Source organism: Rutidosis leptorrhynchoides, chromosome 6 (assembly GCF_046630445.1).
Source record: "Rutidosis leptorrhynchoides isolate AG116_Rl617_1_P2 chromosome 6, CSIRO_AGI_Rlap_v1, whole genome shotgun sequence".
In the NCBI taxonomy this organism is placed as follows: Eukaryota; Viridiplantae; Streptophyta; class Magnoliopsida; order Asterales; family Asteraceae; genus Rutidosis; species Rutidosis leptorrhynchoides.
Window position 1 is genome coordinate 170,797,754 of NC_092338.1, and position 22,645 is coordinate 170,820,398.

Here is a 22,645-nt window from a genome sequence, read left to right on the forward strand (position 1 = left end):
AATAATTACAAAAGAAACACAACATTGTCAATATAAAACTTATGCGTTGACATGTAAACAAACAATGTTTTGAATTCAACAAATGCATTTAAGTTGTTCAAAGTATTGATAAAAACACTTACAAATGACAGCCAAAAACCTATAAAAAGAATGACCAGAAAAACCAAAGTTAAAGGATGTTTTAATGCACCATATATGTTTTACATATATGAAACGAATGAGGTTGATAAGAGAACTTATTCTATTTCCATCTTAAACCAACCTTGATGTTTCAACTGCTTGTATACCTTGTATCACCAATTCCATCTATATACGAAATGTGTTCACCCATATCAGAATATGCAGCTTTCAAATCCATAATTCGTTGACTTTTGAAAGTCAACATTTCAGCAAAACTATGGTTATTCCTCCATCCTTAACAGACATTCGATTACCTGAAAGAAGACATACAAATCAGGTGATCATGTGAATTTCATAAATGGTTATAAACTTTCATAAAGGGTTGATATAATCCCTAACCTATAAAATGCCTACAACTTCATTGCTTCTTCTAATGAATTTTTTATTATATCCGTATATGTTTCCATACCTTCATTTGTAAGAAAGAAAACATCTGCATAATATTATCAATCCAATTTCATTATATATAATATTGAGTTAAGTAGAACAAAATTAACCTTGGAACTATTATTAGTAATACCTTTATAATATCACCGGGAATATGCAAAACGTTAGCAACTTTCCCATTATAACGACTCTTAATCTCTATAGTAGCTTTATGACTTTGCACTTCACAAGGTGGTTGATATTCTTCAAGTTGATCTCCCTGAAAAGAAAAGAAAAAAAAAAAAAAAAAAAAAAAGCCTACTTATGCAATTAAAAGGTTTACTCATCAGACACATTTTAACTTCAATATTGCAGATAATTAACAAACTTTAGGACCTAAAATAAATACCTCTTGAACAAACCACTTAAGAAGTTCACATTCATCAATGCGTTCACCAGGTTGTGCCAATGGTATATCAACCATCCTTTCAACCGGTTGACAAATCAACGCATTAGCTGAAAAATAATGCCCCATCAGAACTAAATGTATTCAATTTGTATATAAGAGTTGCCAATATTCAAAGAATCAAATTTCATACATTTTTTTAGAATAGTGAATGCATGATTCTTAATCTATAATCAATACACTAAATCACACATAGATGACTTCTATAAGAAATAAAATTGCCATATTTATCATGGTTGACTAAAGATGTAAACATGTGTGCATTTTTTTTTCTAAATTAACATGTGTAAATCATTAAAGGCAGTGATATTAAGAGCCTATTACCTTTCCTTCATGGAAGTAGTTATTTATCAGCTTCTTTAGCATTCCCTGCAATTATTTATATTGCATAATTTTCCAATCAGGAGTAGATGTTTCTTGGCATCTTCATCCATATAGTTCCATTTTATATACCTCTAATCATGATAGGTTTAGTTGATGGACTAAGTACATCTTCAATTCTATATATATCACTGTATTATATTATAATAAACCTTTTTGGTATCGTCTGCGAGTAGCACAAATCAAAATATATTCAGAAAACCGAAACTATAATATGAAGAAATAACATGAAACATAACGGCATGTGAGCCTGTGAATATTGTTTAACATCTTAAATAGTCACAAAAACAATAGTCTCAAATATTGTTACGAAAACAATATTATTTTTTATGATAATATAAACAGTTGACTTTGAAATTTGATATGTGCGATCCATCTAATTATCTAATAATAACCACTTTAAAATATGTATAAAAGGAAATCAAAGCATACCCATTTAGTTGGTGCTGTTATACACATGATGTAAAAGAGAGAATCACATATTACGGTTTGTTAGGTCAAGAAAATGCCCGACTTCAGGATTCCAAGCACCACAAATAATAATGTAAAGTGTCTCATTGTGTGATCATGGTATGCATATTGTTAAAAAAAAAAAAAAACAACCTACACTAAAAAAAAAAAAAAGTAGTCTCATTTTGTGATGATGAAGTAACACAAATTGAAAATCAAATGAATCAAATGATATGTTATATTCGCAAAGCAAAAAAAGAAAAAAATAACATACTCACTAAGACATTTTATCAAACACTTATTGAGCACTTCATATATTTTATCGAACAATTGTCATATTAGGGGTCTTTACCATTTCTAAACTTCCATAAGTTCATTTTGTGTTTCTCGTGTTTAACTTTAGCATTTAGAAAGACACTCAAATTTAGAACCGCCTTCGTGGTATACTGACTGTGTTCTGAAAGTACGGTGGCTCTCCAAGGTACTCCTCGATGATGCTGAAATGGATATCGAGTGGAAACGCTTCTTTTGCTACACATCCTTTCTGGAACTTCGACCATTGTTTCTAATGTAAATAAAAAGTTCATATAGCAAAATCTTAAAATAATAATAATGATGATGATGATGATGATGATGATAATGATACATTATACATATCTGTATTCGAAAGTACCATAAGAAACTACTATAGACTTTGTGTTCGACGGAGATATAAAATTGAACATCCTTGGCTTCTTGAATGGAGTTGTAAATTTCTTGTTTGGTAGTTTCCTTTTCTCTCCTGGGACTCGTATGTTCTTCAACCCAACAGTAATTTGAAACTATTATATTATCTTTTCAATGCATGGCTTTCGGCTTCGTGTTCTTAGTACGTCCTATTTGTTTTAAAAATTCGGTTCCATTATGTACTATACCGAAAATACAAGTACGATACCGAACCGGTACCGTTATCTTAATTCGGTACGTATTCGGTTCTCGGTTTCGGTACTTTCTGTTCCGATACGTTATCCGTACCGTTCTCAGCCCTATAGTTTGATCCCGAGTTCAATCCCTAAATCCGTAAAAAAGTGTTTGAGGGAGGTTTTACCGTCCCATACGCAAGAATTCGACCTGATCAACATGCCCGTATGGATTGATGGATCAGGTTCCTGTTATGCGGTTCGGGTTTCAGCCAGGAAACGCATGTGTCCATGAAAATTGATCGGGTGGGTGGTCTCCATCTCGTCAGGTGTCAGTGTTTCCAAACACAACTTTCAAAAATTAGACACAGATAATATTCACTTCTCATCCTCATTATATGGACGACAACAACAACAACAACAAAACCCAATACCATATAAGTGATGTATGAGGGAGGTGAGATGTATACAATCCTTCCCCTATCCGAGAATACAGACAAGTCATTTCTCCACCCAAAGTGAAAACAAAAGTAGGGAAAGTCATCTCTCTCTATTCTACGGATAGAGAGATTGCTTCCGAGTGGATCTCCGGCCAATAAGTAGGAATTTTTTTTTAAAAAAACAAATAAAATTAAAAATAAAATTGAGACGCCATGAAAATGGTAAAATCAAATTTTCATGAGTTTTAAATCCGGCCTGAAATTTAATTTAGGTCCTAAGAGTCAGTCAAGTAGCCACTAATAATTTAGGCCCTGACGGAATATATTTATTATATATACAGATAGATATAGATATAATAATAGATATAGATATAGATAGATATAGATATAGAAGATATTGATAGATAAAATATGGGAGGTGATTCTCACACCCCACTTTTTTGATCCATTTACACTTGTGTCACATATAATCCCAGTTATGTTCCTTGGGAGTTGAACTTATATTATTATTGTATGTATAATTAAGGGTAAAATAGGTAATTAGGTGTACATGGATCAAAAAGTGGTGTGTGAGGATTACCTACCCATAAAATATACTATAGAATATACAAGAATATAACTACCTTCCTTTATTATAGGAAGTGATATGCTAACTAATATCCTATCGATAAATACAATATAATCACTAAATCACTAAATATACATTATACATTACTGATTATACGGCAATATACAGCTATATATTTAGTGCCTACTGTAAATTAACTTGTTGAAACTGACATTGAGCCGTTCATATATCTAATGGTTTGTATAATTCTCTTCATAGGAGATGAAGGTCCTAATGACACTGACTGATTCTAATTGGAGCATGGAGTGTTCAACGGTTGTAAGAGTTAAAACTTTACACATTAGCTCTCCAATTTTGGCGGCAAAAAGTCCATTTTTTTACAAGGTGAATTCTAATTTACAAATGTGTATGTATGTTTCAAAAATTTTCAATTGGTGTTGTTCATTTTCATTTATCTGTAATGCAGCTCTTTTCCAATGGAATGAGAGAGTCAGAGCAACGACATGTAACACTACCTATAAATGCATCTGGTATTCAATTTTTTTTAGCTTCGTTTACTTCAATATGGGTTAGGATGTGTACGTTTGACAAAAAATACTCGCGGTAGCCTGAACTGAGAAAACCTTTTCCATTTTATATTTCAGTTTCTGTTTGTCCTTATCTTTATATTAGTTTCCTATTAGAGGCGGCAATTTCATCTATCTTATGTTAAATGCGTCGAATTTGGGTTATGTCTTATCACCATTGGGACACTGGGTGAATGGGTAAGGGTAAATATAACTATGAAGAAACAAGTCAAATGAGTCGAATTGTGTATTAAAATGCATTCAAACCATGTAAGTCATTTTATTAGTGAATGTAAACTCTTTTTTTTTTTTTTTTTTTTTTTTTTTTTTGTTTTGTTTGCAAATTATACATTTTTGTGAACATATTTAGCACATAAATAATAAATAATGATATGTACTTCAGAGAAGATGGATAAAAATGTGTTTGCCACCCAATCTAAACCACCTAAACTATTTTGACTTGTACCAAAAATGGCTTGTTTACTTACCCTGCTTAACCTATCCAATTTGCTGCATTGAGTTGCAGATAGCTTTCATGACTAATTGATTGAATCGGTCACCTTTTTGTGTGTGACAGAGGAGTGTGCTCTTATGGAACTACTGAACTTCATATACAGCAATACATTAACAGTGACTAGTGCACCTGATCTGTTCGATGTCTTAATGGCGGCTGATAAATTTGAGGTGGCTTCATGCATGAGATATTGCAGTCGTTTATTAAGAAATTTACCCATGACACCTGAATCTGCATTACTGTATCTTGATCGTCCATCTAGTGTTCTAATGGCTGAAGCCGTTCAACCATTGACAGATGCAGCAAAACAGTTCCTTGCTGTTCGCTACAAAGACATAACAAAGTAAGTTCCTTATGTTCATGATTATTTTTTCATGTCCATTTTTGGTATTTCTTTTAAGTTTTCTTGAAATGACAAACAATACATGCAACTACAGATTGAAACCCACTACTTGGTTATGTTTCTTTCCGTTTAGTTTGGTTTGAACTGATGTGGTTAGTATATTTGTTCGTATGCTCACTTAGGTTCTATTCATCTAGGTCATATAGGAGTTTTTTATGGTCATTTCCAATTATTGAAAAAAATAGAATTATGGAGAAATCAAGAACTAATTCATTTGAAATTGAAACCATTATGAAGAAAAAACCATTGTGTTTTTTTTTTTGTAACTCACATGACTGGATTAAACGGAAAAACTTAACGATTTTTTTTAGGGCAAATTGCCTAGAAAGGTAATATAAAAGCTACTTTTTTTCAATAAAGGTAATATCAGTTTTTTTATTGCCCACAAAGGAGTTTGATTTCAATTTAGTGCGTAAAAAGGTGTCTGATTGCAAACTCGTTGCAATTGAGGTAATATGTGACATATGACATTTTAATTTAATTTTTATAGATGACTTGTATAATCCATGTCATTTTCTTTTTATTTGTTAATATTGTTTATTTCCATATCATTTTCCATAGTCCACCGGAGTTCATCCCCATTTGTAAAGTTTGTAACTTGTACCATAAGCACATTAATTTATACACACAATGTTTGATTCAAAACCCATTATTCTCGCTTAAATATACATATACATATACATATACGGAGTACAATATATGAAATTGAAAATTATGAAACCGTCACCAAACCCAATAAAAAATTATGTACAGACACCAACCTTAAAGCTTTGATGTTTAATAAAATTGATGACCCTGAAAGAAAATGAACGAAAAAAAAATGGGAACAGATCTGGATGAGGCCGCGCAGCCACCACGACGATTTTGACGAGCTCCGGTCGTCTCCTTCCCGTCACGGTACCGATCGAATTACAAAAAAACTCATGTTCAAGTTGCGTTCCTTTCAAATTGATATTAAATATTATATATAACTCAGGTTAAAGTGTCGGAGAAGATGCGTTTCTTTCAGTTTTATTGCCGGACAAGTGCCGGAAAAAATAACAGAGGTTTTCAACACTATTGCCGATTTAAGTGTAAAAACAAATCTCGAGAAGAATAACTTGTGATTGGTTTCATATTTGTGTTGGTCAATTTTATAAAGATTGTTGCAAACGATTGGTTTATTAAAATGATTCAAAGTCAAACGATTGCAAACGTAATCAGATGTATTGACATTTGTGACCGTAAAAATAAAATAAAAAATATCAGTAAAAAAAAGTATAAAAAAGTACTAAATAATGACATGGAAATAAACAAATAAAAAGAAAATGACATGGAATATACAAGTCATCCAAAAAAATAAATGAAAATGCCATGTGTCATATATTACCTCAATTCCAACGATTTTGCAATCTGACACATTTTTACGCACTAAATCGAAATCAAGCTCCTTTGTGGGCAATAAAAAAACTGATATTACCTTTATTGAGAAAAAGTGTCATTTATGTTACCTTTCTGGGCAATTTTGCTCTTTTTTTTTATGGAGGGACGATCCGCATTAAAAAATACAATTCAAAGGAGACTAGCAACACAAGAAAAAAGTTTAGGGACGAGGCGTGCAATTTAGGGTAAATCAGAGGGACGATCCGCGTAGGTATTCATTTTTTCTTCGACTAAAATTATTTGGAACTGAAGAAGTGGAAAGATTCATAAACTATGGGTCTTGTGACTTAATGATATTGTAGTTAGACCAAAAAGTGTACATACTTGGTGGGAAAATTTGACTAGAGGTGACAAAATGGGCAGTTTGGCTACCAGTTTAAAACATATAATTCTTTTTTTCAAAATCCGATTTATGGAATATATCATAGATAATTACGGTTTCTAATATGATTCAGAGTTTTGAAATATATGCATGTTCATGCTTTTATTTTTTACACCGTCAACCGTGATGTTTACCTTTGCTAACTATCTACTTTTAAAACTACGATTATCAGGTTTCAAAAAGAGGTTCTTAACTTACCTCTAGCCGGAGTCGAAGCAATCTTAGCAAGTGACGATCTCCAAGTCGCATCCGAAGACGCAGTTTACGATTTCGTCCTCAAATGGTCCCGAATCCAGTAGCCTAAATTAGAAGAACGTCGCAAAATTTTAGCCACTCGACTCGCTCAATTCATCCGATTTCCATACATGACCTGCCGAAACTCCAAAAAGTCATGGCTTGCAACGATTTCAACCCCGACTTCTCACAAAAATTCGTTGTCGAAGCACTATTTTTCAAAGCCGAAGCCCCACACAGACAACACACCTTAATCACTGACGAAAACCAAACCTTAAACCGCCGGTTCATCGAACGTGCCTACAAGTATCGTCCCGTCAAAGTAATAGAATTTGAATTGCCACGTCAGCAGTGTGTGGTGTATTTAGATTTGAAACGAGAAGAGTGTGTGAATTTGTTCCCATCGGGACGAGTTTATTCTCAAGCTTTTCATTTAGGTTGTCAAGGGTTTTTTTTTATCTGCACATTGTAACATGGACCAGCAAAGCTCGTTTCAGTGTTTCGGGCTTTTTTTGGGTATGCAGGAAAAAGGTTCGGTTACATTTGCGGTTGACTACGAGTTTGCAGCCCGGTCGAAACCGACCGAAGAGTTTATTAGCAAGTATAAGGGGAATTATACTTTTACAGGTGGAAAAGCAGTTGGTTACCGAAACTTGTTTGCTGTTCCGTGGACTTCGTTCATGGCTGACGATAGTCTTTATTTCATTAATGGGATTCTTCATCTTCGGGCCGAGCTAACCATTAGGCATTAAAAGACTTCAAAAATGGTTCGTAGTAGTTCTAACCTCAAATGTTTTTCGGTATATTTAAATGATCTTTTGAAATGTAAGACCTCTGTCTACCAAAGATGAGAGGAAATGTAAAGTGGTATTCTGAATTTGTGAGATTACTGTTGTTTCTTTTGTTCAAATGCATATTGAAACTATGGTCAGAATGGAGCTGGGGTAATGGAAATAAACAAGTGCAAATAATAATAAGGTAGTTACTTGGTAGGATCGAGAGGGAAGTAACTAATCGGAAGAAGTGAGGGAAGCAAAATTTTTTTTTTTTTTTCGTTTTTTAAAAAAACTTTGTTCACGAACATTATAGATGAGATGAAAATATAAACATTTAGTAGAAATACTTTGTGATAAATGTTTTTATTTTGGAGGAAAAACGCTCGAAGAAGTAATATATAACAATTATCGTGTTTTTCGAGTCTATGTTGAGGTTTTAACTATTGGGGTTTAGATATTAGGGTTTAGATATTAGGGTTTAAATATTAGGGTTTATAGGGTTTAGATATTAGGATTTAGAAATTTAGGGTTTAGGGTTTAGATTTAGGGTTTAGATTTAGGATTTAGATTGAGTTTTTAACACGAATAGTTTAGAGTTTAGGGTTTAGGGTTTAGGCTTTATGGTTTGGTGTTTTGGGTTTATTCTAAATCGGGCTAAATTTTACTTCACAAAAACATTAAAAAAAAACGTTCATATTCTTCACGAACAATATTATCTTGAATCTTATTTTTGTCGATCGTTTTCCCGCTTAAATAATAACATTCATCACGAAATGTCTCTTCTAAATGTTCATATTTTTGTGTGATTTTGATGTCGGAAAAAAAAATTCAAAAAAAAAACGGAAAAAAAAAATTTGCTTCCCCCCGCTTTCCCCCGATTGATTACTTCCCCATTGATCCTGCCCCAGGTAGTTACATCTCTGATCCCCAAAGTTTTTAGTATTTAATCATTTTACTCGTTAGAGGAAGAAAAAAGAAAAAATTAAATGGGCCAATCAAGTTACAAGCTCATTACACCATTTAGATTGTCGTTAGAGGGAGGAAAAGAAAGCAAAAGAAAAATTAAATGGACAAAGGGGCGAATCAAGTTATCAAGTTACAAGTCGTTATACCATTTAGAATATACGATAATGATAATTATAAATTATAATGGTCCGGTTGGTTGGTGGTTTAGCCAATCACAAATCCACCATATACCTAAAAAACTGAAATATGTAATACTCAATTTAAATAACTCAGGAGATGCCCATACATATACATATGCTAATAATCGGTTACATATGATTTTTTTTTTTTTTTTTTGAACGGCGATTTTTTTGGCATAGGAGATCATTTCTTTCAACGACTCTCATCATTTGCACGTAACACACACGTTCGGGCGAAAACCCGAACCCGATCGACGGTACCTGGGAACACATCCATTCGGGCAGTGGTTCCTGGTAGGGGTCCGTGAACGAATCTAGTAAAACCTCCCTATAAGGTCAATATATACCACTATTATTTTTAGTGATTTTTAATTATCACAATTGTAAGATGTAAATGATTTATTAATTTATTTTTAGTGTTTGACAAGTAAAATTAAAAATTGAATAATTACGTTTTAGAGGGTACACAACGCGAATTCGAAACAGCAACGCCACTGCATGGAAAAGCATTTTTATTCTATGGTCAAATTATCCTTAATGTTTTAATACACCCTATTAGGGAGCTCCCAACAATTCGACCTTCCCGATGAATTAGCTACTGAATAAAACAAAATAAATTGTTTAAAAAATGCAAAGTTAAGATTGTGTTTGTTATGCAACGGAAAAGAAAGAGTGATAAATATGACAAAGGAACTTTGGTGTATATAAAAGTGCTACATTATTTTATCTCAATATATAGCCTTTATATATAGCCAAGATAAACAATAAAATCCCTACAAAATAGCAACTAGCCAACTAAATAAAACGTGTGATAATGTATCCCCTGTATCACGACTTTTTCTCATGATCCACATTTTTCGAGTACCACCAGCATACTAATTCAAATTGACTAAAACAATTAAAAACTATAATTAAATAAAACCTACAGCTAATAGTATAACTAATAGCTAATTATTATTCAAACTTTAACCTAGCACTTAAGAAAATCGATTGGTCCAACAATCACCTCTCCAATCGATTTATCTATAAATTCACTCAAAGCAACACTGGCTCCTCCTCGACTAGATTCGCCTCTTGTTTTTCCCATCGAGAACACTCATTGTTGTAGTGACCGTACACACTGCACTTATAGCATTTAACGTCACTTTTATCCCTAACACGTTCATTACCCTCTCGGCTCCTCCCCGACCCACGACATCCTCCCCGACCCACGAGAAGGTTGAATCTCGACATCTTTGATTTCAAAACTAGGGGTTCGAGTGGAATCGGATCATCCCGTGATGACATCGAGATGATCACCAAAATGATCTTAGCTGACGTCGAAAAGCAAGTAATCGAAAAACTAGAGGCTATGTTGAGCGATGGCGCTAATAGGCAACAGTTGCAAAACCTTGACATCCTGAAGACCAGTCCCCTGTCAAACATCGGCACAGGAGGTGACGGCATCACCAAGGCTGCCGCAAATGCATGGCTAACTGAGCTCCTTGTTCAGGCTGCACCACCGGCGTACAAGCATTCTCTGTCACAACCAGCCGTCCAGGGCACCGCGCTTGAGAATCTGTTCGCTCTGATCGCCGGTAATAAAGCAAAACGGCCGGTTGAGATGTCGGCTACCAGCCAAAAGCTTTGCGAGCGAATAGCCGGCTGTATTCTTCCTGCTAACATCGTCATACTGGTCACTTTGGGGGTGTACAATGGCACTACAGACCCGGATGATTTCCTGCAAATCTTTGAGGGCGCCATGAAAACCCAACATTGGAGTGATGAGGTAGCATGCCATCTCTTTCCAACTATCATGCAGTCTGCTGCCAGAGAATGGTTCGCTAAACTACCACCAAACGGCATCACATGCTTCGCAGACTTATGCGAGAAGTTTCTCATACAATATCAAAATCTTCATCGGCACACGTTTACACACCTGTATGCCCATGAAATACCAATGTATCGGGGGGAAAGAAATTGAAAGCTTCATCACAAAATACATGCTAGAGTGTCAAAAAATCCCAAGGGTCCCGGAAACACAACAGATCTTCGGGTTCATAACTTGCTTAGACAAAGAAGCACACCCGTCGCTTATCGCCGAACTACGATGGAACATCCCGAGTACATTCGCGGATGCAGTAACGGTAGCAAGAAAATACCAGCATTTCAGGCGTGAAAGACAAGCCGGTACCACCGAGATGAGAAGAAGCGAGATGATGAAAGAAGAAGCGACAACCGGTACTGCCATGACGGTAGCCGACTGTGATGACCCGTCCTAATCCATAAGGACGAATACAATAACATATGATTACATTGCGAGGTATTTGACCTCTAAATAATACAATTTACAAACATTGCATTTGTTTTTAAAAGACAAACTTTCATTACATCGAAAGTTAACAGGCATGCATACCATTTCATATTATATCAAACTATCAATGACTTAATAATAATCTTGTTGAACTCAACGACTCAAATGCAACGTCTTTTGAAATATGTCATGAATGACTCCAAGTAATATCTTTAAAATGACAAATACACAGCGGAAGATTTCTTTAATACCTGAGAATAAACATGCTTAAAAGTGTCAACCAAAAGGTTGGTGAGTTCATTAGTTTATCATAATCAATCATTTCCGTAATAGTAATAGACCACAAGATTTCAGTTTCCATAAATATCCGTACACTCGCAAGTGTATAAAAGTATTCTATAAGTTGTTGAGCGCTTCAGTAACCATACTTAACAATTAATGTGGCATATTCCCTTTATTATGAAATCTCCCTACACTGTACCAAGTGTAGTAAAAATGAAGTACTATGCAACCGTTTACGATATTAGAGCGACTAGCCCGGTTGGGGTTGTCAAACCCGATAGATCTATCAATAGGATTCGCGCTTACATGTTCTTACAACATGTAAATATTAGTTACCAAGCTATTAGGAAAAAATATGCAAAGTGGTACAACTCAACGTAGAATATGTTTTTAGTACTTGTGTCCATTTCGTAAAACAGTTATAAAACAGCGCATGTATTCTCAGCCCAAATATATATATAAAAAAGGGAGTAATGTAACTCACTTGTAAGTCGTTGATAGTAAATAATATTATTTTTCAATTCGATGAAAAATACGACTCGGCCTTCGACAGATTCACGAACCTATAATAATAATATGTATCAACTATACTATAATTATATTTGATTAATAATTATATCATACTTATATGATACTTTAAATTATCAAGTTAATAGTCCAATGTTAGTAGTCCAACAGTCCAATATATATATATATATATATATATATATATATATATATATATATATATATATATATATATATATATATATATATATATATATATATATATATATATATATATATATATTCGTGTTAGAATTAACTAACACTACTATATGTTGTGTTAATATAATTAAGACTATAATATATTGTTGTAGAATTAACTACAACTACTATAAATTATATTTCTATTAGGACGGGATCAAGACATGTATAAATACATGTAGGATATAGGTAAAGTTAGCTAGGATAGGGTTAGTATAGATTTGTTAGAAAATTTCACGTAGCTAAAACAAGCAAATCTATCCAATTTTGTTTTACCCATAACTTATTCATTTTAAATCCGTTTTGAGTGTTTCAAATTGCCATGGTTTCAGATCGAATCGAATATTATTAATATTAACCGAAAAATTATAGGTTTATAGTCAGAAATACAGGTTACAAGTCATTTTTGAAAGAGGTAGTCATTTCCGTTGAAAGAACGACATCTTGATGACCATTTTGAAAAACATACTTCCACTTAGAGTTAAACCATGGGTTTTGGATATGTTTCATATCCATATGAAATAACATTTCTTATATAAGGAAAACTTTTAATTCAAAGTTTAAGATAGGTTTTCAAAATTAAACCCAAAACAGCCCCCGATGATCTATGACGGCGTATATTCAGTTTTAAGGTGTTCTTCGTGTTTACAAGTTTTATATCCTTATGTTAGCTTGACATACTGTCATAATGCATGTGTTGAAGTATTTTAAAAGTTAAGTTAGAAGGATTAAGTTTGTTTGCGAACAAGTTTAGAATTAACTAAACTATGTTCTAGTTGTTGAAAATTATAAACTTAAAATAAGATAGCTATATGAATATGAATCGAACGAGATTTTGAATAAGGTTACTACCTCAAGTTTAAAGAGTGATGTTACTAAAAAAATAAGAAAAGGATCTTTGAGTAGATGATGTCCTCTATAGCTTAGAATTCTTGATGTAGAAGCTTGGAATCAACAAAAGTTTCAAGTAAGAATTCTATCTTGATTTAAGATAGTTATGATTATATGAATTGAACCAAAGCTTGAATATATTTATTACCTTGATTAAGATGTAAAAAACTACTGAAATAATGAAGGTTTCTTGATCTTCAAAAAGTTGTTGGAATGGATTCAAAAGATTGAAAGTATAAACTTGAAATGAATGATCTTCATGAAGTGTTCTTGAATGATTCTTATAAGATGATTATAGATTGGATTTTTGATCAAAAAGATGAAGATTTAAGAGTTCTTGGTCGTGGTTTATGAAGGAGGAAGGAATAAGAATGAAAAAAATATGGTTTTATGTGTGTAAGTATGTAATATATATAAGTATATAAATGATATAAGTAATAAAAACAAATTAGTTTTGTATTTTTGTGTAATAATTGATACTAGCTTACAAAATATGTTTAAACATGTTTTCTAATCATTTAAAAAGTTGAAAATGATGTTTTCCTATTGGTATATATCAATAATAAATACATCTAGAAGCTGTGTATAATACGGGTATGAATACCGTATGAATACGAGTGGAATTCTTGATGAAATTGAATGGGAATATGAGTATAGCTATCTTTTTTGAGTATAAGTATGTTAATATATGTATTTAAGTCTTTCAAAAGTGTATTAATACATCTTAATACAATACATATATATTCATTTTAACATAAGGGTTATTACGTCGTTAAATGTTATATATATATATATATATATATATATATATATATATATATATATATATATATATATATATATATATATATATATATATATATATATATATATATATATATATATATATATATATATATATATATATATATATATATATATTGTTTCGAAACCCTTAAATTAGTAGTCTCAATTTATATATAAAATCCATTATTAATATACTTAATGAGATGCTTAACTATCATATATTCAAGATAGATATAATCCATATATCCATATATATACATAAGTATATGTTTAATACAAGTTATGAAGTTCGTGAATCGTCACAAATGGTTGGTCAATTGTTTGTATGAAACTCATTTCAAAAGTTTTAAAACTTGTAAAAATTTATTGCTTATCATGTCGGAATAATGTTATCATGTAAAGATTAAGTTTAAATTTTGGTCAGAAATTTCCGGGTCGTCACAGTACCTACCCGTTAAAGAAATTTCGTCCCGAAATTTGATTGGGATCGTCATGGCTGACAATAAGTATGTTTTTATGACGCATAAGAGCTGAAAATTAGAGTTTTATCATCATTGGGTAATATAGATAAATCAATTTGATTTTGTAAAGAGTACGAGTGAAGCTATCGCAAAAGAGTGAAAATGAGTAAATAAATGTTCGTCTTATCCGGTGACGTAGCCACGGTTGATTTTTAGAATTCAAGGAATTTTAGAAGAAAATCTTCGAAATTTAAATAAGATTTGATTCTTCGAAAATTAAGAAAATTAGGATCCTCTTTGGTTAAATGCGATAATCTGTTTTGATTGCCCTGTCGGATATTTCACTATAAATCCACTCTCTTCATTTCCTTATTTCCACAGTTCATAACTTCTATTCTTCCTCCCTCAATTCATACTTTAAAGCATTCGTCAATATGCTCCATCCAGTTCTGATTCTTGATAAACTCCTAACTGTCATATCTGTCATTCTTATTTTTCATCTGCCGCAGAAAGAATCTATTTACTTCTACTATACTCTTGGTTTTATAGTGTTTTTAGTTCTCCCATGTCTTTATATTGCTATATGCATCGATATACACGGTTTGTAATTTCTGAGTTGTTGTTGGGCTTTATATCTTCCCTTATATTTCGAAGTCTCTGTTTCTGTCTTCTATAATCATTATCATCCACAGTTAATGCTCCCTTCTGTTTGCTGCGATTTATACTCCCCTTTCTATTTCAGAGCTTCATTCTTTCGTTTCCTCTTCTTGCGATTAAGCACCGTATGTAATGGTCGAGAATTTGTAGATATAAATTTCGGAATGAACATAGTTAATGTTCTAAGAAATAAATTGTAATGACATGATCTTGATTTGTCAAATTACCAGAATATTCGGAAAAGACCGAATCATCAAGAAAAATATTTTATTGATATGTTTAGAGGTTAAGTAGAATACAAGAGTCGTGTAACATGGCACATGATGACGTTATGATCTGTGAATCGTCATGTCCCATTAGAAACTCATCATGACTTACTGTAATATAATCACATTGATCAAGTGTCATTATATTATACTAACTCATGCTTCAGTTCCCAACATTACTTCAAAAACATTCATACTTTACACTCAGAGGTTTCAGATGTTTAGAAACTAAAATAGTTTCCTTTATGATGTGATACAGATAACGCGAGAGAATAAATGATTTCAGATAAGAATGGTTATGAAAATATCTTTAGAAATATGGAGGATATTTATAATGGAAGATACGATGATATCTTAGAATATTTAAGATAAGAGGATGATGAAGAATATTTTCCGCAAGAGTTTTAGAGTAAGGAGCAAGGTATTTGCTAAGAATTTTAGCAGACACAGAATCATTTGGATTCTTTGAAGGTATATTTCGTCCTTGTGATTTGTTCACAGCCTCCTTCATGGTTTGCTGAATCCATTTTCCAGTTCCAAACTTCTCTTTTTCTGAGCTTTTCTAACACATTCTTCTTTATCATTAAACTTTTGACAGTTACGGTTGTCTATAGTTTCTGCTGCTTCATTCTGTTTTTTTTTCTTTCTCAAAATTCGGAGAACTAGTTCGCAGTTTAGGGATTTTTTTTCTTCAGAAACTTCACATTCGTAGTATATAAGTCTAGGAGATAGATGTTATATGTACACATATAATTGTTGGCATAGACATGCTGCGAGATTTCAAAATACTGATTGCTGAATCCCAGTAATTGGCATGACAATTCTTGTTACAAGATGCGGATTAGTAAATGATGGGGTTTCGATAAATATAATGATTTTTCGGAAAGTCAAAGATCAGTGAAGTTGTTGGTAAGTTTATTGCTAATGTGGTGGAACATAAACGACTCCCCGGTAACGATGGCGAAAGGGCAACGTATATATCGAGGTTATAATAAGACTGTTTCAACTGAAAAGTCGAGGTTGACTTTCTGGAGCTGTGACAAAACTGACTACTTTGGAAAAGAATTGAAAAGTTATTTTAGCTAATAAATGCCAAAGGGTTTGACACGGATCCGTGTTAAACTATGACTTTGGTTTTGAGGGTTTTTCAGGTACAAGACTGTGGGTAACATGTGGTTGGATCATCATCTCGATTATTCATTATTTGAAGTGTCTTCAGAAATTTCGATGGGTTTGAACACAGATTGTAATCGTTAGTATACATATAATGTTCTGGGATTTTGGGTGATATAATTATTTTTTTGGGTTCTATGAATAGAAATTATGAATAGAAATGATGTTTTAGCACAGTTTTGGAGTCAAAGTATAGCTTTGAAAGATGTAAGAATCTAAGAGTGATATCTTCTGTTAAATCTTGACTTGGATTTTGATTTGTCAAGATCAGAATACGTAATCAAATATGGATGAGAATGGTTGTTTTGATTTCTATAAAAGAATGTATGTTGTTGTGAAAGTAGGGAGTATAGTTGATGATTTGCTGAATCATAATCTAAGGATATAACATATTAATTGTGAATTTTATATATCTCTCGGGAATTACCTACCCGTTAAAAAAAAAAATTCACAAGTAATATTTTGTATCAGAGAATTTTATTACAATCTTTATGAAAATATATGTATATTTTCTTCAGATGTAATACATATTTGATGAGTTAAGTTCATTTGATCTTAGGCTGGAATTAGAAATGAATAATCTCTAACATTAGAGATTACATAATCTTCACAGAGTATTTCACTACTGTGATCAATACTTCATTATTTATTCTTAAAGATATTTCCTTAGTGAATCATGTTGATGCTCATAGAACTCTTGCTAACTTCGCAAGATACGAATGATGTTTTCTAGTAAGTTTCGAGTGTATCGAAAGTGTAAAATCAAACATATATTTGAATAATACACTTGATTTATTATGAAATGGAATTTATTGACTTAAAACAGAGATTGTAGTTAACGATGGTTAAGTTGCTGACGAAGGATGTACATCATAGCATATTAGTAATATGAATTAACCAAGTAGTTAAGATTCACACATAATAGCTTAGTACAGAAAGATTTATGATGGTTTCAAAATTTATATATATAAGATATACATATAAATTCTTCAGAGGAATTAAGTTAATACTTCATACTTTGTTGATACACTATAATTGTTGTTGATTCGTAATAATGTCCACAGTGATTCTTGAACTGGCAGAGTTTGTGATGTTATAGGTGCTGCTGATTCTGACGATGCTGACGGCACTGACTGTGCTGGTGATGCTAACGGTACTGTTGATGCTGCTAGTAAAACTATCATTTTGGTTCATTCATCTATTTAGGGCTAGAATAGATAATCTCTAAGACTTTGGAGATTACATAATCACCGCGGAATGTTTCTCCAATAAAGTTATGAATCAATACTTCATCGGTCATTGTTGTTGGTACTCCTTGTTATCTACGGTGCATATGATGTTGATGTTCGTGGTACAGATTGTGATGTTGAGGTGTGGGATACGGATGTTGTTGTTGGTGGTGGTGATGGTGCCGTTGGTGTTGATGATGGTGGTGCTGTTGATGCCGGTGTTGCTGCTGGTGCTTGTAACCTTTGCACCATATTCTCTAAAGCCAATACTCGAGCGCGAAGCTCGTTGACTTCTTCTATTACACCGGGATGATCGATGGTTCGAATGAGCGGGTGAATAAGATCTAGAATCTGAGATAATATATAATCATGACGAGACACTCTGGAAATGAAAGAGAAAATGGTGTCTCAGACAGGTTCGCCGGTAAGTGCTTCAGGTTCTTCGCAAAGAGGGCAATGTGGTGGATGGTAGGGGTCACCTTCTTCTTGTCTCCAATGACTAAGTAGGCTACGAACCCATCCCCAATTCATCCAGAATAGATGATGGCTAATTGGTTGATCCATTCCGGTCACACTGCTTTCGGATCTTGAGTGGAATTCCATATCGGAATTCGAGGGACTTGAACTAGTGGCGAGTTCCATTTCGTACAATTGAATAAAGGATTTTTCGATATGAAATGATTTCCGGCTATCGGATGATATTTTAATTACCTAGAATATATATATATATATATATATATATATATATATATATATATATATATATATATATATATATATATATATATATATATATATATATATATATCGTAGATTACGAAGGGATTTACGGAATGTGTCAGGCAAAGTTTACAGTAACAGATACGCTAAGATATGAATTAGCATATACGCTAAGATATGAACTTTGTCTATACACTATTTATGCAATCAATGCAGTAAGATGTGTCTAGACTAAGAATGATAAGCATGTAATTTCTGACAATAATGATAAGCAAAACTTTTTGACATGCAGACACGGTCGAAGTCCAGATTCACTAATGCATCATAACATCTACCATTTAGACACACTAATGCAAGACCTGGTTCGCTAAGACCAACGCTCTGATACCACATGTGATGACCTGCCCTAATCCATAAGGGAGAATACAATAACATATGATTACATTGCGAGGTATTTAACCTCTAAATGATACAATTTACAAACATTGCATTCGTTTTTAAAAGACAAACTTTCATTACATCGAAAGTTAACAGGCATGCATACCATTTCATATTATATCAAACTATCAATAACATAATAATAATCTTGTTGAACTCAACGACTCGAATGCAACGTCTTTTGAAATATGCCATGAATGACTCCAAGTAATATCTTTAAAATGACAAATGCACAGTGGAAGATTTCTTTAATACCTGAGAATAAACATGCTTAAAAGTGTCAACCAAAAGGTTGGGGAGTTCATTAGTTTATCATAATCAATCATTTCCGTAATAGTAATAGACCACAAGATTTCAGTTTCCATAAATATCCGTACACTCGCAAGTGTATAAAAGTATTCTATAAGTTGTTGAGCGCTTCGGTAACCATACTTAACAATTAATGTGGCATATTCCCTTTATTATGAAATCTCCCTACACTGTACCAAGTGTAGTAAAAATGAAGTACTATGCACCCGTTTACGATACTAGAGTGACTAGCCTGGTTGGGGTTGTCAAACCCGATAGATCTATCAATAGGATTCGCGCTTACATGTTCTTACAACATGTAAATATTAGTTACCAAGCTATTAGGAAAAAATATGCAAAGTAGTACAACTCAACGTAGAATATGTTTTTAGTACTTGTGTCCATTTCGTAAAACAGTTATAAAACAGCGCATGTATTCTCAGCCCAAAAATATATATAAAAAGGGAGTAATGAAACTCACTTGTAAGTCGTTGATAGTAAATAATATTATTTTTCAATTCGATGAAAAATATGACTCGGCCTTCGACAGATTCACGAACCTATAATAATAATATGCATCAACTATACTATAATGATATTTGATTAATAATTATATCATACTTATATGATACTTTAAATTGTCAAGTTAGTAGTCCAACAGTCCGATAGTCCAATAGTTCAATATATATATATATATATATATATATATATATATATATATATATATATATATACATATATACATATACATATACATATACATATACATATACATATATATATATATATATATACATATATATATATATATATATATATATATATATATATATATACATATATATATATACATATACATATATTTATACATATACATATATATATATATATACATATACATATATATATATATACATATATATATACATATACATATATATATACATATATATGTATATATATGTATATATATATATATATATATATATATATATATATGTATGTATATATATATATATAATATATGTATATATATGTATATATATATATATATATATATATATATATATATATATATATATATATATATATATATATATATATATATGTATGTATATATATATATATCGTGTTAGAATTAACTACAATTACTATAAATTATATTTCTATTAGGACGGGATCAAGACATGTATAAATACATATAGGATATAGGTAAAGTTAGCTAGGATAGGGTTAGTATAGATTTGTTAGAGAATTTCACGTAGCTAAAACAAGCAAATCTATCCAATTTTGTTTTACCCATAACTTATTCATTTTAATTCCGTTTTCAGTGTTTCAAATTGCCATGGTTTCAGATCGAATCAAATATTATTAATCTTAACCAAAAAAGTATAGGTTTATAGTAGAAAATATTGGTTACAAGTCATTTTTGAAAGAGGTAGTCATTTCCGTCGAAAGAACGACATCTTGATGACCATTTTGAAAAACATACTTCCACTTAGAGTTAAACCATGGGTTTTGGATATGTTTCATATCCATATGAAATAATTTTTCTTATAGAAGGAAAACTTTTAATTCAAAGTTTAAGATAGGTTTATAAAAGTAAACCCAAAACAGCCCCCGATGATCTATGACGGCGTATATTCAGTTTTAAGGTGTTCTTCGTGTTTACAAGTTTTATATCCTTATGTTAGCTTGATATACTGTCATAATACATGTGTTAAAGTATTTTAAAAGTCAATTTAGTAGGATTAAGTTTGTTTGCAAACAAGTTTAGAATTAACTAAACTATGTTCTAGTTGTTGTAAATTATAAACTCAAAATAAGATAGCTATATGAATATGAATCGAACGAGATTTTGAATAAGGTTACTACCTCAAGTTTAAAGAGTGATGTTACTGGAAAAATAAGAAAAGGATCTTTGAGTAGATGATGTCCTCTATAGCTTAGAATTCTTGATGTAGAAGCTTGGAATCAACAAAAGTTTCAAATAAGAATTCTATCTTGATTTAAGATAGTTATGATTATATGAATTGAACCAAAGCTTGAATATGTTTATTACCTTGATTAAGAAGTAAAAAAACTACTGAAATAAATGAAGGTTTCTTGATCTTCAAAAAGTTGTTGGAATGGATTCAAAAGATTGAAAGTATAAACTTGAAATGAATGATCTTCATGTAGTGTTCTTGAATGATTCTTATAAGATGATTATAGATTGGATTTTTGATCAAAAAGATGAAGATTTAAGAGTTCTTGGTCGTGCTTTATGAAGGAGGAAGGAATAAGAATGAAAAAAATATGGTTTTATGTGTGTAAGTATGTAATATATATAAGTATATAAATGATATAAGTAATAAAAACAAAATTAGTTTTGTATTTTTGTGTAATAATTGATACTAGCTTACAAAATATGTTTAAACATGTTTTCTAATCATTTAAAAAGTTGAAAATGATGTTTTCCTATTGGTATACCAATAATAAATACATCTAGAAGCTGTGTATAATACGGGTATGAATACCGTATGAATACGAGTGGAATTCTTGATGAAATTGAATGGGAATATGAGTATAGCTATCTTTGTTGAGTATAAGTATGTTAATATATGTATTTAAATCTTTCAAAAGTGTATTAATACATCTTAATACAATACATATATATTCATTTTAACATAAGGGTTATTACGTCGTTAAATGTTACATATATATATTGTTTCGAAACCTTTAAGTTAGTAGTCTCAGTTTATATATAAAACCCATTATTAATATACTTAATGAGATACTTAACTATCATATATTCAAGTTAGATATAATCCATATATCCATATATATACATAAGTATATATTTAATACAAGTTATGACGTTCGTGAATCGTCGAACAAATGGTTGGTCAATTGTTTGTATGAAAGTCATTTCAAAAGTTTTAAAACTTGTAAAAATTTATTGCTTATCATGCCAGAATAATGTTATCATGTAACGATTAAGTTTAAATTTTGGTCGAAAATTTCCGGGTCGTCACACCGAAGCAATGACAGCCATCACAGAAGCCATAACAGCTATGGCAAAAGCCATGACAGTCACAGGCATGATAAAGGCAATCGAAGTCCATATGATAAGGGATGTTTAATCGACAGCCTGACCAAAACTCAAAGAGAGATACTGCTAACAGAGCCGGTGAAAGCCAAATCACCCCTCTGGCACCGTTGGAAAAACGAGAAGGTCAA

The 22,645-nt window shown here is 31.9% G+C and overlaps 2 protein-coding genes across 2 annotated transcripts; one reads left to right on the forward strand and one right to left on the reverse strand.

Moving 5' to 3' along the window:
- Nucleotides 1-268: 268 nt before the first annotated feature.
- On the reverse strand, nucleotides 269-1,502 carry LOC139852015 (lipoamide acyltransferase component of branched-chain alpha-keto acid dehydrogenase complex, mitochondrial-like). Its single transcript, XM_071841230.1, has 4 exons — nucleotides 1,337-1,502; nucleotides 956-1,062; nucleotides 701-826; nucleotides 269-434 (listed from the first exon to the last, which is right to left on the reverse strand). Exons 2-4 carry the CDS (start codon nucleotides 1,028-1,030, stop codon nucleotides 402-404), a joined length of 234 nt encoding a protein of 77 aa, XP_071697331.1. The 5' UTR covers nucleotides 1,031-1,062; nucleotides 1,337-1,502; the 3' UTR covers nucleotides 269-401.
- Nucleotides 1,503-4,050: 2,548 nt separating this feature from the next.
- Nucleotides 4,051-8,023, forward strand: LOC139853356 (BTB/POZ domain-containing protein POB1-like). Its single transcript, XM_071842744.1, is given in 6 exon segments — nucleotides 4,051-4,134; nucleotides 4,217-4,280; nucleotides 4,894-5,173; nucleotides 7,210-7,409; nucleotides 7,412-7,716; nucleotides 7,718-8,023. Coding segments are annotated over 6 exon segments (1,239 nt in total).
- The last annotated feature ends 14,622 nt before the right edge of the window (nucleotides 8,024-22,645 follow it).